At 40.5% G+C, this 14300-nt stretch overlaps 2 protein-coding genes across 3 annotated transcripts in view; both read right to left on the bottom strand.

Annotated features, from left to right (window-relative positions):
* LOC144522704 (septin-7-like) overlaps positions 1-8254 on the bottom strand; it is a 58348-nt gene extending 50094 nt beyond the window's left edge. The window contains exons 1-2 of one of the 2 annotated variants that reach the window (XM_078257983.1): positions 7984-8254; positions 1801-1900 (exon numbers count right to left, since the gene is read on the bottom strand). In XM_078257983.1, the coding sequence (XP_078114109.1) occupies positions 1801-1900; positions 7984-8022 (139 nt within the window). In that variant the 5' untranslated portion in view covers positions 8023-8254. The remainder of the gene's footprint in view (positions 1-1800; positions 1901-7983) is intronic. The other variant, XM_078257984.1, reaches the window with a different exon arrangement.
* Positions 8255-11303: 3049 nt separating this feature from the next.
* LOC144522703 (monocyte chemotactic protein 1B-like) lies at positions 11304-13715 on the bottom strand. The gene is made up of 3 exons (XM_078257982.1): positions 13484-13715; positions 12551-12668; positions 11304-11980 (listed from the first exon to the last, which is right to left on the bottom strand). The coding sequence occupies exons 1-3, from the start codon at positions 13548-13550 to the stop codon at positions 11866-11868; spliced, it is 300 nt and encodes a 99-aa protein (XP_078114108.1). The 5' UTR covers positions 13551-13715; the 3' UTR covers positions 11304-11865.
* Between the last annotated feature and the right edge of the window lie 585 nt (positions 13716-14300).

Here is a 14300-nt window from a genome sequence, read left to right as displayed (position 1 = left end):
CTGAAATGGAAACACGGCGTGCGCTGCGACACGCGTCAATTGCGATTTGAATTAAAGGCAGTCATTTTTAAGGATCTGTTAATCTTCACAACATGTAGTAAAAGAGTGCTCTGTTTATTTGAATGTGAATAATCATGGTAAATAATCGTGATCTCAATATTGACCAAAAAAACCCCCAATATTGGCCATGATTGTGCAGCTTTAGCCAGAAGAAGACAATGCTTTCTACAATGCCAGATGCTCTCCCAATCGTTAGTCGTTCATACACTTAAGCAGTGATTAAAAAACCCTTAGGTGCTCCCTCCAGCACCAAACAGGAAGCAGCAACAGCTAGAGCCAGAGTTGTTAATTGTTGCTATGGCGACACACTAAGCTAAACACTAAAGAGGGAAAGTTCTAGATTTTTAACCCTTCTGAAGCCAGTCATCCAACGGGAGTTTTACCGCCAGGTAAACACAGACCTCAGGGTACTGGAGACATTCATCTACATGTACAGCAGAACAGAAAATCTGCTGACTTTACCTTAAGTTACCAGCTAACACTAGCGGTGCAATGTGTGACCCTGCAAGATCCCCAGTCTTTACATGTTATGACAGTCTTTAACGATAGATGTGGGATGATTGTCTTTAGATGTGAGATGGTGTCCGACTTTAGTCTGTTCAAAGTCTTCTAGTGTCTGGTAGGCATAAGACGTAAAATGGAAGGGAAAACCCTGCTATACAAAACTACTTATGCATGTGTTAGTGTGGTGTGTCCATAAAGAAAGCCAAATGCATGGTCCCTCCACGCCTCTGTCCACTTCCTTCCTTCTGTAATGCTGTTAGCCACATTTTGTGACCAGGTTCATTCATACTTGAGCCAACATCCCTGCGGCTCACGTCCCAAATCAAGTCGTCCAAAGCACACAGATGTGTTATTTTGCGACCTGGGGCCACAGAGACAACTCCCCTACAAACTGTGGGAATCTAGCTTTGACAAGAAATATTTTCACATGCTCCCTCTCCGTCACTGAACAACACTGTAGATCACATGTGTCAAACTCCAAGGCCCGGGGGCCAAATCAGGCCCCTCACAAATTTTGATCCGGCCTGCATATTAGGTTCACAATAAATCAGAAACTGTTTTTCAAACTTACAACCGAATTTGTAAGATTTGCCCACACCGGGAAACTTCCCCACAGAACCAGTGAGTTTTCATATTCAGGCTGTGAAACAGGTTGTTGGGAGTCGGCTGTGTGGTAGCGGCTTTTAAAAATGTAATCATTGTTTTGGTTGATTAGCTAAACTCTATGATGGCTAAGGAACTATTTTGCTGACTTTTTATGGACTTTATGTCGACCAAACTGTAAGTGAGAAGATGCAATAATACAGTCAAAGATATTTTACTTTTTCGATTAAATAAAAGCATGTCAATAAAACTATTAATGTTTGGCCCTTGATGTGATTTTCATTTTTCAGTGTGGCCCTTAGTGAGACTGAGTTCGACACCCCTGCTGTAGATGTTCTCAAAGCCAGGCCACACAGGGGACCTCCGTCCTGCAGAAACGGATTTTTAAATTGTCAACTCGTCATCCTGAGCAGCTGAGTGCGCTGGATGCCACGCATGCTTTGCCTCCTTTGAACCTGCGCCGATGACACACATTCACACAAAAATGAAAACACTCAGACGAGCAGACGGATGGGCAGGTGTGCATACATACTGTAAGATTGGCTTGGGCGCACAAACACTCTCACATGAACAGAAGAAAACACACACATTCACCACTCAGTCATGAGTCAGATGTAGATGTTTCCAACTTACCGACAACCATTAAAGTAAACTCGAACCCTCTTTTGACAGACTTCCGATACACCTGGTTGGGGAGATTGGCGAAGCCCACATAGCCCTCCAGGTTCCGCTGCTGAAGGAAAACACACACACACACACACACACACACACACACTTTCTGTTAATGCAGGAATCACACACAGTATGAATAATTAAAACATACACAGAGTCATTCAAAATTTTGCTGTGCAATTAATCGTCTCAGAAGTCATTGCAATTAACAATTTAATTGACGCTTTCAGTCAAATAAAAAAATTCATTTATTTATTACTTTTGTAAATAAATTAAAGTTTTTAATGAATCCCAGGATTATTGTTACAGGCCTACATACACACACTCTCTTAAACTCTGAAATTTGTATTATTAAACATAGAATATAGGCCCTCAACAGAACAGGCTTTTGGCAAAAGATGAGCAACACACAGATGCATGCAACGCACACAGAATCTCTGTTGCTATGGCAGCGATGTTACTAGGGACACGTGCTGCGTCTCTGATGCATTCAAACCTGAAAGGAAGCAGTAAACTCACTATCCATGTGTCCAGGGGATGCACTAGGGCTGGGCAATATTTCAATATTATATCAACATCAATATATATGAGGCAGTGTTGTAGTCAAGACCCCCTAAAGTCATAACCGAGACCAGAGTGTATCAAGACCAAGACTTTGAAGGGTTGAGACCGAATCAAGACAAAGACAAACGCAGGGCCAGACTGAATCAAGACCAAGACCAAGACCAAGGCAGGGCCAGACCAAATCAAGACCAAGACCAAGACCAACGCAGGGCCAGACCGAATCAAGACCAAGACCAAGGCAGGGCCAGACCGAGTCAAGACCAAGACCAAGGCAGGGCCAGACCGAGTCAAGACCAAGACCAAGGCAGGGCCAGACCGAGTCAAGACCAAGACCAAGGCAGGGCCAGACCGAGTCAAGACCAAGACCAAGACCAAGGCAGGGCCAGACCGAGTCAAGACCAAGACCAACGCAGGGCCAGACCGAGTCAAGACCAAGACCGGGCCAGACCAAGTCAAGACCAAGACCAGACATCCAGAACTACTACTTCTGTCTCCAAGATTCACTTTCTTGGGAGTATGTGTTAAGGAGGGGAGGCGGGGGTGGTTGCATTTGATGCAGGAAGTTTTACATCCAATCACAGTAATGATGTTAACACATACAATTACACAATGCAGAGGCAATTTAGTTTATCCCTGCAGTGGGGGTCCTGAAATAAAATCCAGAGTCCTCTTTTTTGGATATCCTAATATCGTAATATGACAAGTGTTGTCTTTTCCTGGTTTTAAAGGCTGCATTACAGTAAAGTGATGTCATTTTCTGAACTAACCAGACTTACTACAGTAACTGTTCTATTATTTGCCTTTACCCACTTAGTCATTGTATCCACATTATTGGGAATTATTTATCAAAACTCTCATTGTGTAAATATTTTGTGAAAGCACCAATAGTCAACCCTACAATATCGACATTGATGTATTTGGGCAAAAAATATATGATATTTGATTTTCTCCATATGGCCCAGTTCTAGTCCACATTCATTATAGGAGTGCTTAGATTGCATTTGGGGACGGTTCCGGGAGGATGGTGAAAAAAGTACTGGGACCCACTCAAATGACCACCTGTGGCTCCCGGGGACTCACTCCATTGAAAACCTATCAACATCACTGCTATGGTATTATACTTGTGTGTAAACAAATACACAGCTGATTTGGAGCTGCACACAGTCATGGTGTGCACACAAAGTGAGAAGAATCTTTTTTTGTGAACCTGCAATTAGTATTCCTGTGTCCTGCAGTGGCAGAGCCCCTTTGAAGTGAAGTGCAGCTGGGATGAACACAAGTCGGGGAAAAAAGGGCTGTTTTAAGGGGAAAAGAGAGGTGAGAGGGTGCAGGCACACAGAGAGAAATAACAGGCTTTCTCCGAGGAGGATGGAAAGAGGAAGTGGAGTCTACCCTGCCAAAGTCCATCAAACAAGTAAACTAAAACAGAACAGTCATATAAGCCAATAAATGAAGCCAATCAGTTCCTCAAAGCAGAAATGCAGAAGTATATTCCTCTGTGGAGGAAGACAAGGCAACACAAACAAACAAATCCAATCTCGCTACGCGTTGAACATGTCCACCCTGTTCCTCATGTAGGAAAGTGGTAAAGGCTGTGGATCTATGGATCGTAATCACGGTTTCTTTGTTTAACCGCAAATAGTTGCTGACATTAGCAAAAAAAAAAAAATATTATAAAGCGCTGCGGAAGCATCAGAGGTAGCGTTGCACGGACGTAGGAAAATGAAGACCTGTGTAAAATTATTTAAGACCTAGAACACAATACTTAAGCGAATTTAAGACTTTTTAAGGGCTAACATTTTGATTTTAAAATATTAGACTTTTTAAGACCCCACAGAAACCGTGGACTGATGATGGTTATTGTTGCTTTGTTTAGAATTGTGCGGAATTGTAATTTTATAAGTGACTATTGGTCGGACTGTTGAGCTAAAGCTATGCTAGTGGCAGCTGTCACTTGTTGTCATAGCACCTCCAAACATCCTGGGCTGTAGTAGCTGTCTCAAGCCAGAGAAATTTAAAGAGTAAAGAGACAATTATATTATTATTTCTGAGACAATTAATTATACAGCAACATTTGGAAAGTCAGGCTCGCCAGCTGCTCTCTCTCTTCACCACCGAGATATCTCTTCATCCTGTTCTCATTTCCCCATCACTCTCTACCTCTCTCACTCACAGTCTGCTGTCGGATAACACCCCCCCAATCACTGTGCACTGCCCTGCACGCTATGCGGGGCAAACACAATTGATTGCTGGCCTGCCTGCCAGTGAACGCCTCTCAGGCTCTGTCATGCATGGCGCCGATGGAAACCTGCAGCTCTGCACTGATAGATCGGCTGAAAGAGGGGGTTTAAAAGCACCTGCAGCTTAACTTTGGACCAATTTAAACTCCCAAATGAAGGCACAGAATGAACCTATTTTTCATTTTGAAAACATAAAATAGGGCATTATAAGGCCATTTCCATGCCATTGTAGATAAGTGCTAGTGTACACTCGTCACATCCGGGCTTCTGTACTTGAGACAACTGCTTCCATCTGATGCATCTTTTGCGCACTATGAACACACAACAACATTTAGTAGCCAGTTTATGTTGCACTTAATAATTACTGCCAAGTGTGAATACAAGTGACCATGTGCCATTTGTCACACCACAATCATACATTAGTGTTTTTCAAAACCAGACAATAGCATTCTTTCTGTGCCAACAGTTTGGGGAAGACCTATTCTAACTCTATAAAGACCCTTTCCTGTTTCAACATATTAGTGCACGAAGCCAGGTCCATAAAGAAATGCATTTCCCGGTTGGGATGTAGAAGAACTTGACTGGCCTGCAAGGAGCCCTGAGTTCATCCCCATCCAACATCTTTGGGATAGACTAGAACCTTATCGGCCAACAACATTAGTAGCGGACCTTAGTAATGCTCTTTTGGCTGAATGGAGCCAGGCTCCTGCATCTTGTGAAAACTTTCTCAGAGGAGTGGGAGATGTGTGATATTCAACATTCACATATGGTTGAACTAGGGTTTAACAATTTGGGGAAAATATCTAATAATTGCGATTATGGAAATGAACAATTTTGCATAATTATTATTTTGATTGAGAAATATATTAAAATGGTCATTGTGTGATTTTGTAGCAAACAAATATGTTTTCTTTGTTAAGTCTGTAGAATATGATTTGTAGGCTGGGAGATCTCCGCAGCACCACAAAACTAACTCAGAATGGTATTTTGACACATATTTTGCCTTTAACAAATATTGCACCTGCTGAGATTTGGATATTGTCTGTATCAGCATTGACTCATCATTATGAACAAATGTTGAACTAGACTTTCACAATTACAGCCTCGGAGAGCTTTCCTAGCAACACAAAAATAAATGCCCCCCCCAACGGATATGCATTTAAATATTCTGGACTATTTGAGGGGTGTCAAAGTTACCAGTATTCTGTGGACGTTTTGGACACACAGAATGTGGGAAAAGAAAAGGAAACAATCTATTTGCCTCGTCAATACTACATGATGCATGCAGCTCAACACCAGGCGTAACTGCCCTGAATGAGCCTGAAGCACTTTCCACCACTTCCATGTTTGATCCACCCACATACAAGTTTTGTGTGTGTAATTATGAATGTGTTACATAAGGTGCCAACTCTGACGGTGTGTGTTTGTGTGTGTGTGTGTGTGTGTGTGTGTACACATCTTGATAGGAGTCTGTGGATCAAATGGTGCACTATATGAGTTAACGTGCGCGTGCAAGTGTGTGAATGCATCAACATACAGCATGCATGTGCATGTGTGCATGAATTAGAAACCCTTTTATTTACGGGGACCTTGTGTCTGTAGCACATAATGAGGTTTGTAGAGCCTACGAGAGACACACAACACGCTTGAAAGGTCTTATGTCCAGCTAATGATAACTGTATTCATCATAGCATCACAATCATTATTTGCAATGCTGCAATGGCACTTGTCACTTTAAAAAAAATTCAATATGATTACTAATGTAGTTCTTTTTCATAAAAAAAAGTGACTAAGAGAAAAACAGGCCGGGAAAAGAGGGAAGTAATGGGGGATGTGAGAGAGAAAGGCTAGTCAGTCTACACTATTACTGTTAACCCCTCCCCCAGTCGACCCAGTGGTGATAGTAGCTGCCTGGTTCACTGACATCATCTGTATTGCAAAGTCCACTCCCCCACCCCTGCATGCATTCAGCAGCTGATGCTGAGACCCTCTGAATGCTTACATGTTAAACTTTGATTTATTACATATTGAATATTAATCATGTAATACATATTGCATCTCTTAGCACTGCAGTAGGGGGACAGAAATCATTTGAAAACAATGCCTGTGTAATTTCTTTCTTTTGTTATTTTTAGCAATGAGCACATTGCTCATTGCCCACTGCTCCTACACTAATGTCTCTGTGCATAATGTGTATGCCCACCCCCTTAGTGCTATGCCAAGGAAAGTCACTGGCTATCCACTCCGTCTGTATCACAAACAGATACTGTACAAAGTAAGTGCCAGTGTACAAAGCCCTTAACAAAGCAAAGCAAATGTGGTCAACCAACAGGGTTCTTCTGGCTAAACGCAGTTGTGTGGACAGTCACACCAAACTGCTTTCGACAATTAAGCAGTTTAATAAAGAGTTGCTATCTACAGTACATGTACATGTTTGGGAACACAGTTTAATACCTCTAGTAGTGAGTGATTCCGACATTATCGTTATGTATAGGCTACAATACAGTCCACCAAGCACTATTTCACTCAATTAAATTCCTTTTTTATTTACATTGATCGTGGTCTAGCTAAACTGCGAGATTTCTTAAAGGAATTTGGCGAAGGAGAGCAAATCTCAACTGGGATCATAAAATCCGACCACCATAGTGTGGCTATGATCTCAATTGTAGGCTACTAAATTACATACTTTCACTAGTAATATTGTCATGGTCGGTAGGAAAACACGTCTAAACAAAAATGCACTGTTGCCCATATAATATATGTCCACACTGCAACGAGGTATAATTGAAACCAGACCACGTAACCCCCGATACGTGCTGTTCTAACATTCAGGGAGCCTTCAAGCCAGCCTCAGTTCAAATAACTGCTATTTAAAAGACAACCTTATAGTGTTATCTCTTTGTCATTTGGTACATTTAGCAAACACTGCATCCACCAAACATGATATATTGCAACAAAAATGCAAATGATGCATCGCACCCATAACCTCCCTTTACCAGAGTAACGTTAACGGTACAGAGGTGGGAGGCGTGATTCATTTCTTTAAAACGATGGCATTGAACGTTACTGAAATTACGTCTTGTTTAGTCAACCACATTATGCCAATGTTAGAAATAGAGGTGTTTCTTTCAAGTATATGTCTTTGTAGTTATGCTAAATATCATGAAACAAGCAGCTATTAAAGGAGCTTGGTGTTTAGTTTTCTCCATATATCAGAGGTCGGTACCAGCAGCAACCATAACACACGGGTATGGTTAAATAGGGTAACGTTATAGAAAACAACAGTAGTGTCAACACTTGCACGTTGGTCCAACGATACTTGAAAGACAAATGGACTTACAGCGATGCTGGGAACCGCAGTCTCTGGTCGCTCGATCATTGTTGCTACTGTGCTGTCACAGCCCAGCCTGCACGGACATAAACTGATTAACGTCCACACAGATGACGGAGCGGAGAGAAATACGCTCTTTCCACCCTAAAACCCGTAGTTTGGTGTAAACAAAAATAAGCAAAGTGCGTCCTGTAAACGAATGAATGAGGTTAAATTACATATGGCCGCTGACGGATACTACTACCAGATGTAGCGTTAGCACAGTGAAGAAAAATGCTTAACGACAGTTTTTTTCCCTCACAAGGCAAACAAATGAAATGTATACAGTGCATCCGGTTCAGAATTTCAAAATAATGTTGTTGTTGTTTTTTTATTTTTTATTTTTTTATTTTTTTTTTAAATTTAAAACTTTTATTTTCAAGGGGAGAAGTTTCCACTACATTGGCCAGACAAATTCTCTCTCCCCCCTCTATATATTTGTCTCCCTGAATAGCTAAAAAAAAAAAAAACATATTTGTTCTGGATATTAAACATTAGAATGGCTTGTCATTATAACCAAAATAAAAGTTTATTTTGTTAGCATTTAACAACTACATTCCTGTGAGTTATAGCTGTAATGCTACAATAATAGTATGATATCAATAGTAGATGTGCTCACATGGTAATGAGTTAAGCTTCAAATGTGGACAAGACACACCAGTATCATATTTAAGCTATTCAGAAAAGGCAGTAAAAGAAACTACCTCATGGCAAAGTACCATAGGTATATACAGAGACGGTTTAGTATAGAGGATCTTTGGTAGGATATATATATAAAAAGTACAATTATGAGAACTGACAAGTGACAAACCTAGGGCGTGATGAAGGCTCTTATTTTGAAGGAAAACAGCCCTAAGTTCCGCTATATTACTGGCTGTGTGTGGCTAGCTTGCATCTGTGAGACCTGGATCCATATTCCTATTGGTCAAACACAAATGTGATCGGCCCGGCCTCTGATCGTGTGTGTGATGCCTTCAAGTGCTGGAGGCAGACACTTGCTACCTTCAAAGACTGTTGTGAATAGCGTTACTAAACATATCAATCAACCGAAGTGGTAAATGCGGCTTAATATTCATTTGGCCATACCATGGGTAAGTATCAAGTAAGACATATGTGATGCAAAAGCCACAACACATAGGGAAAAAACTGTATAGGCCTTCTTTGAATCATTTGCTTATCAAAAATAGATTAGGGGAGCATTTAGGACCAGCATTGGCTCTGAGGAGATCATGACATACAGCAATGTAGTTATAACATTTATATAATAAGGGCCCAATAATGTTATTTTTATAGGTAACCCATGGTTTGTTGTTAGGTAGTCAGAATATAGGCAGAAGGCTACTGGTGGTTTGGTGGCAAGGGGGTAATGGACACGGGCTTTACATAATGGTGTCTGTCCCCCACACAACAGGCCTGAGTTGATTTGAACGCACCATAAGTAGGCGAGTGTGCACATTACTCAGGTTGCCCCCCCCCCCCAAAAATAACTTTTTGCATATTGAGGAACTTAGTACTAATATTTGGTTCATTAGTATGCTCCACCTGTATGGGCAGTTCAAATGTTAGCAGGTCTCCCATTGGGCGAGATGCAGCAGTCAGCAAAACAGTATGGAACGGTTTATGGAAATGTTGGTTTCCATCAATCATAAATTAAATGTACGCTACTTGGAATCCGTGATTAGGAGAGACAAATGGGAGAGGATCTTTAAAAAAAACAACAATCTGTCCCCCTCACTTTGGGCATTATGGCTACGCCCCTTTTTGGTGGTGAACATGGCTTTAAATTGACACCCGCCAAATGCAGGTAAAAATGAACTTTGGCAGGTAACATTTTAAAGTTACCAGCCAATTGGTAAAAAAATGTAGCGAATAACACTGCGTCTGTTGGAATCGGCCGGCTGCAAACTTTTTGCCAGATTGGTCTGTTTTCCGCCAAGAAATGTGGGCGGTTTTGTGTGTGTTTTGCTTGGAAACGTAATCTCAATCTGGCAGCACTGCTTGGAGTACAAATGTGTGGTGACGTTTCGTATAACCGTCAGCTACATGCCGAGCGTCTGTGGTATCGATTACAAACCACGCTGTGTATGTTTGCCATCAACCAAAAAAAAACTATTTAAAGAAACATGGATGCTTAGGTGTATTCAGTGACACTCATAATCCAAAAATTGGCTAGTGGAAAATCTGATTGGCTGGTAACTTTAAAAATCTACTAGCCATGCTGGCTGGTGATCAAAAAAGTTGATTTAAAGCCCTGGCGGTGAATGTCATAAGAAGCGTTCCTATCTGGTGCTATCCAGTAAATCAATGTGATTAGGTGGCTGGAATGAAAAGAATAAAGTAGGTCTATATCAAGAAGTCATCACTGGAAGCACCATTAAAAGCATTGTGTGTCTCTTTAGTAAAGCTTCTGATGATGGGAACTTTTCTTGTTGTTTAGCCCACAGTTAAAGGAACAATCCCAAAGATTTGCATGCACTTGTGATGGTGGCTTGGATATGATGCTAAGTGGTCCATTGGTGCGCTCTTGTGGCAAAGAAAGCAGCTGCCATCTGACGTTCCAGCAAATGTCTTGTCCAAAAACACACTTGTTGTTAACTCATGTAGTTCAGTCATATCTACAGTACATAACCCCTGTATTGTAGTCTGAATGTGACTGTAGGTGTCTTTGCAAATAGCATTTTTTTTTCATATATAGAATTAAACTTGTCCATGCTGTACTGTCCAGCATTGGCGATTTTAGACCCTCTTTAGTTGTGTTGTTGTTCTGTGTTTGTCTTTGTAATCTGACTCCATGACACTGAAAATGAGGGTCGCCCCTCAATGATCTCTCGAGGATAAATAAAGGTTGAATGAATGAATGCATGTACTGCAATGAGCAAGTGTGTGTTTTATTGCTTAATAATTCAATGTGTCATTTGGAAGAAGGAAAATGTGGTATCTCCCAAAAGTTCTGGCTTTAAGGAAATAAGTTTTTGGCACATTTTCAAAAAGTCATTACTTCAGTGCTGCTAAGGAATTCAGTGTTATCACACAGACACATGATCCCACACATCTAAAGCTTACTTATCTGGGAGAAAGCTCCTTAGCCTTGAAAAGGAAGATCAAAAGCAATATGAGAATGTGAAGCTAATTTGCAGCACTTGGTATTTCTTTGCATGTCTCCATCCCTTCAGCATTTATGGTTCCACACAATTGTTTATGTAATATCAAAAAGGGAATGAACACAATGAAATAGTTAAATCCATGTAGAAACTAAAGCCCTGACAAGAAGAGAGAGTGGAGCACAGCCAAACCTTGACATATTATCTTGCTTTAATTCAAGAGGATCAAATTAGTAGCACAAGCATACAGAAATCAATGTATTCTATTCAAATCAATTATTTGTTGTCAAATTGCAACAAACAGACTGTAAATGATCATCACTTTACTTTATAGAAAAAATAGACAACGAGCTCAGAATGGTTCATAAATAGTGGGGTAACCCGTAGCTTATACTATACTCATAACGACAAGTGGAGTTGGGAGACATGCCTCTTTGACAGAGTATGGAAGTAGCAGTAGTTTCTGTAAGTCAATTTAAACTACATTGCAACGGTAGTTCACAGTGTTGACGGTCGGACTTTGAGTGTTGTATTAAGCGAGCACATACATATTGTTCCATATACTTAAATTAAACATTTGAAATCATAAATGTAGAAAATGGTATTTATAGAAATGCCTCTTAGCAAATTCTATCCATGAGTATGTTACAAAACACAACACTATTTACTATATACTGTATTAGGTATATATGTTGCACATAGATAGACAGATAGCTGAAATTGGAGATAAACTGGCCACATGTTGCCCTGGTTACAGGTTGGACGTCTCTCCTGGGATAGATTTGGCGTCCAGGTAGCTGATGAGCTGCTTCACCCAAGTGGCTGAAGGTCTGACACACAGCTGACGACCGGCCACTGTCTTCAACCTGAACACACACACACACAGAAATCAGACAGTCAGTGCATTCATGTGTAGATACAGTACATTACATGATGTCTGTGATATATGGCAGTGTTGTAGTACTCAACATCAGTCTTGGTCTCGAGACCACTTTTTCGAAGGACTCAGTCTCGTCTCGGACTTGACCACATTTTTTACTCAGTCTTGTCTCAGTCTCAGATGAAGAGGCCTTAGGATTTTATTTTTAAGACCGGTCAAGACCACAGCTGCAGGGATATCACTAAACTGTCTGTGTTAACATCAATACTGTGATTGGATGTCAGCCAAATCATCGGTAATAACATTTGGCGGATGGACTTTATTTGTTTTCTGTGGGTGTTTTCAATTTGAGGAGTGCCTATTGTTAGCATTTTCAATGTTATGGGGTCTTGCAGCGTGGGACTCGCACTGGTCTGGTCTTGGTCTTGGTCTCAACCCCTCAAAGTCTTGGTCTTGTCTCGATCTTGATACACTCTGGACTTGGTGATAACTTGGTCTCGGTTTAGGTGGTTTTGACTACAACACTGATATATTGCTCTAAAGGTTGTGTACTTACAAGATGGCAGGGTTGGAGCACCGCTGGCTGGTCCGGATGTAGCCAGCCACTCTGTCTTTAGGCACCTCGTTCTCATTGAAACGAAAGCAGCATCTCTTTGGGCCGACACCACGCACACCTACCAACAAACACCTTCAAATGAACAACTCACAACAAACACGCAGACTCATAGACATCATGTGCTTCTTCCATTTTTGTTCCCTTTTTAATTTCCTCTGGGCCTGCATGAGGCCAAATCTGAAATCTGTGTCATTGCTCAGTTGTTCCACCAGTAAGTATGTTAGTTAGTATAAAAAAAAAAAAGTATGTAAGTTAGTATGTAAGGAAGGAAGTAAGTAAGTAAGTAAGTAAGTAAGTTATTAAGTAAACAAGTAAGTAAGTTATTAAGTAAGTTATTAAGGAAGTAAGTAAGTAAAATGTATTTATTGAGCACCGATCAGCCTATCAGATAAAACTGACAAAGTGCTTTACATCAAACAAACAAGATGATACATTTTAAAAAAACACAACACACAATTAAAATTACAAAGTAATACATAAGAAAGTAAAGTGTGGACAGGCCAATCAAAAGCCTGATTAAGACGGTAGGTCTGTAACTGATTAACAACATTTAAGAAAGTAAGCTGTTCAATATTGTGAAAAAGGAACATTTGAATAATATTTTAGGGTGGATTTGTCTTTAAAAGTAAGACTGGAACAATTTCATACAATTAGTGTATGTAGTGCTGGAACCATCAAATCAGGGTTTCTTAACCTTTAAAGCTGCACTAATATATCTTTCAGCCACTAAAAGATCTTGTTTCTTTTTCTCTTTTATGTTTTTATATGTATTTTTATTTCATTTGAGCCTGCCCTGTCTAAGACAAATTTCTGTCACTCATGACAGACAATAATGTTTTTCTTATATCATATTATTATCAAGCCACTTCTTACCTTCACTCAGAGTGATGGCAGCCAGCATCAGCACAACCACAGACAGGGCAAGACGAAGAGCAGCCATCCTGAAGTGTGTGTGTGTGTGTGTTCCCTTCACTGTGTAGCAGTCGGTGCTAATCTGAGTTGAGCTGGCTCAACCTGTTCTCTCTGCTGTGATGACTTGGACTCCAGCTGCCTCCATATTTATACAGTTGCAGGGGAGAGACCCTGGGCTTCATTCAGGGATTTCTATATGACGTGTCAGTAGCTCTCACCTTTATCTGTGTGCAGGGGGTTACCAGGAGTGGGAGTTTCATGTATGGGCTTTTTTGTGCATGTGTTTGTGTTGAAGTCTATTTCACTTCCCTAAACAAATTGACATTCAAGAAGGAAGTATTTGCTTTGTTTTCAACGTGGTTTCCCTGTGAATTATTCACTGCTTGTTTAATTGAGACCAAAACTACTGTACTTTCTGCTCGCCGCCTTCATGTCACAGCTACAAAATTCTATATATACTGTATATGATTTTAGATAAATGAGTATTACATTTTTTTTGTGTTTCTACTAGAACAGGGGTGTCAAACCCAACGTCACTAAGGGCCAGAATGGAAAATGAGAACCACATCAAGAGCCACACATGTATAGTTTATTGACATGCTTTTATTTAAGAGAAAAAGTCAAATAATTTGACTGTAATATTGTATGTCCCATATAGCTGTAGTTGGCACCATCATAGAAAAAAGCGATAAAAAAAGACCGGAGAAAGCGACATAAACGTTGAAAAAAGCAACAAAAAACTCAAAAAAACGCAATAAAACATCGGAAAAAATGGCCA

The sequence above is a fragment of the Sander vitreus genome, chromosome 8 (genome assembly GCF_031162955.1).
Source record: "Sander vitreus isolate 19-12246 chromosome 8, sanVit1, whole genome shotgun sequence".
Lineage (NCBI taxonomy): Eukaryota > Metazoa > Chordata > Actinopteri > Perciformes > Percidae > Sander > Sander vitreus.
Note: the sequence above shows the minus strand (reverse complement) of the source record. Positions and strands in the feature narration are given on the sequence as shown.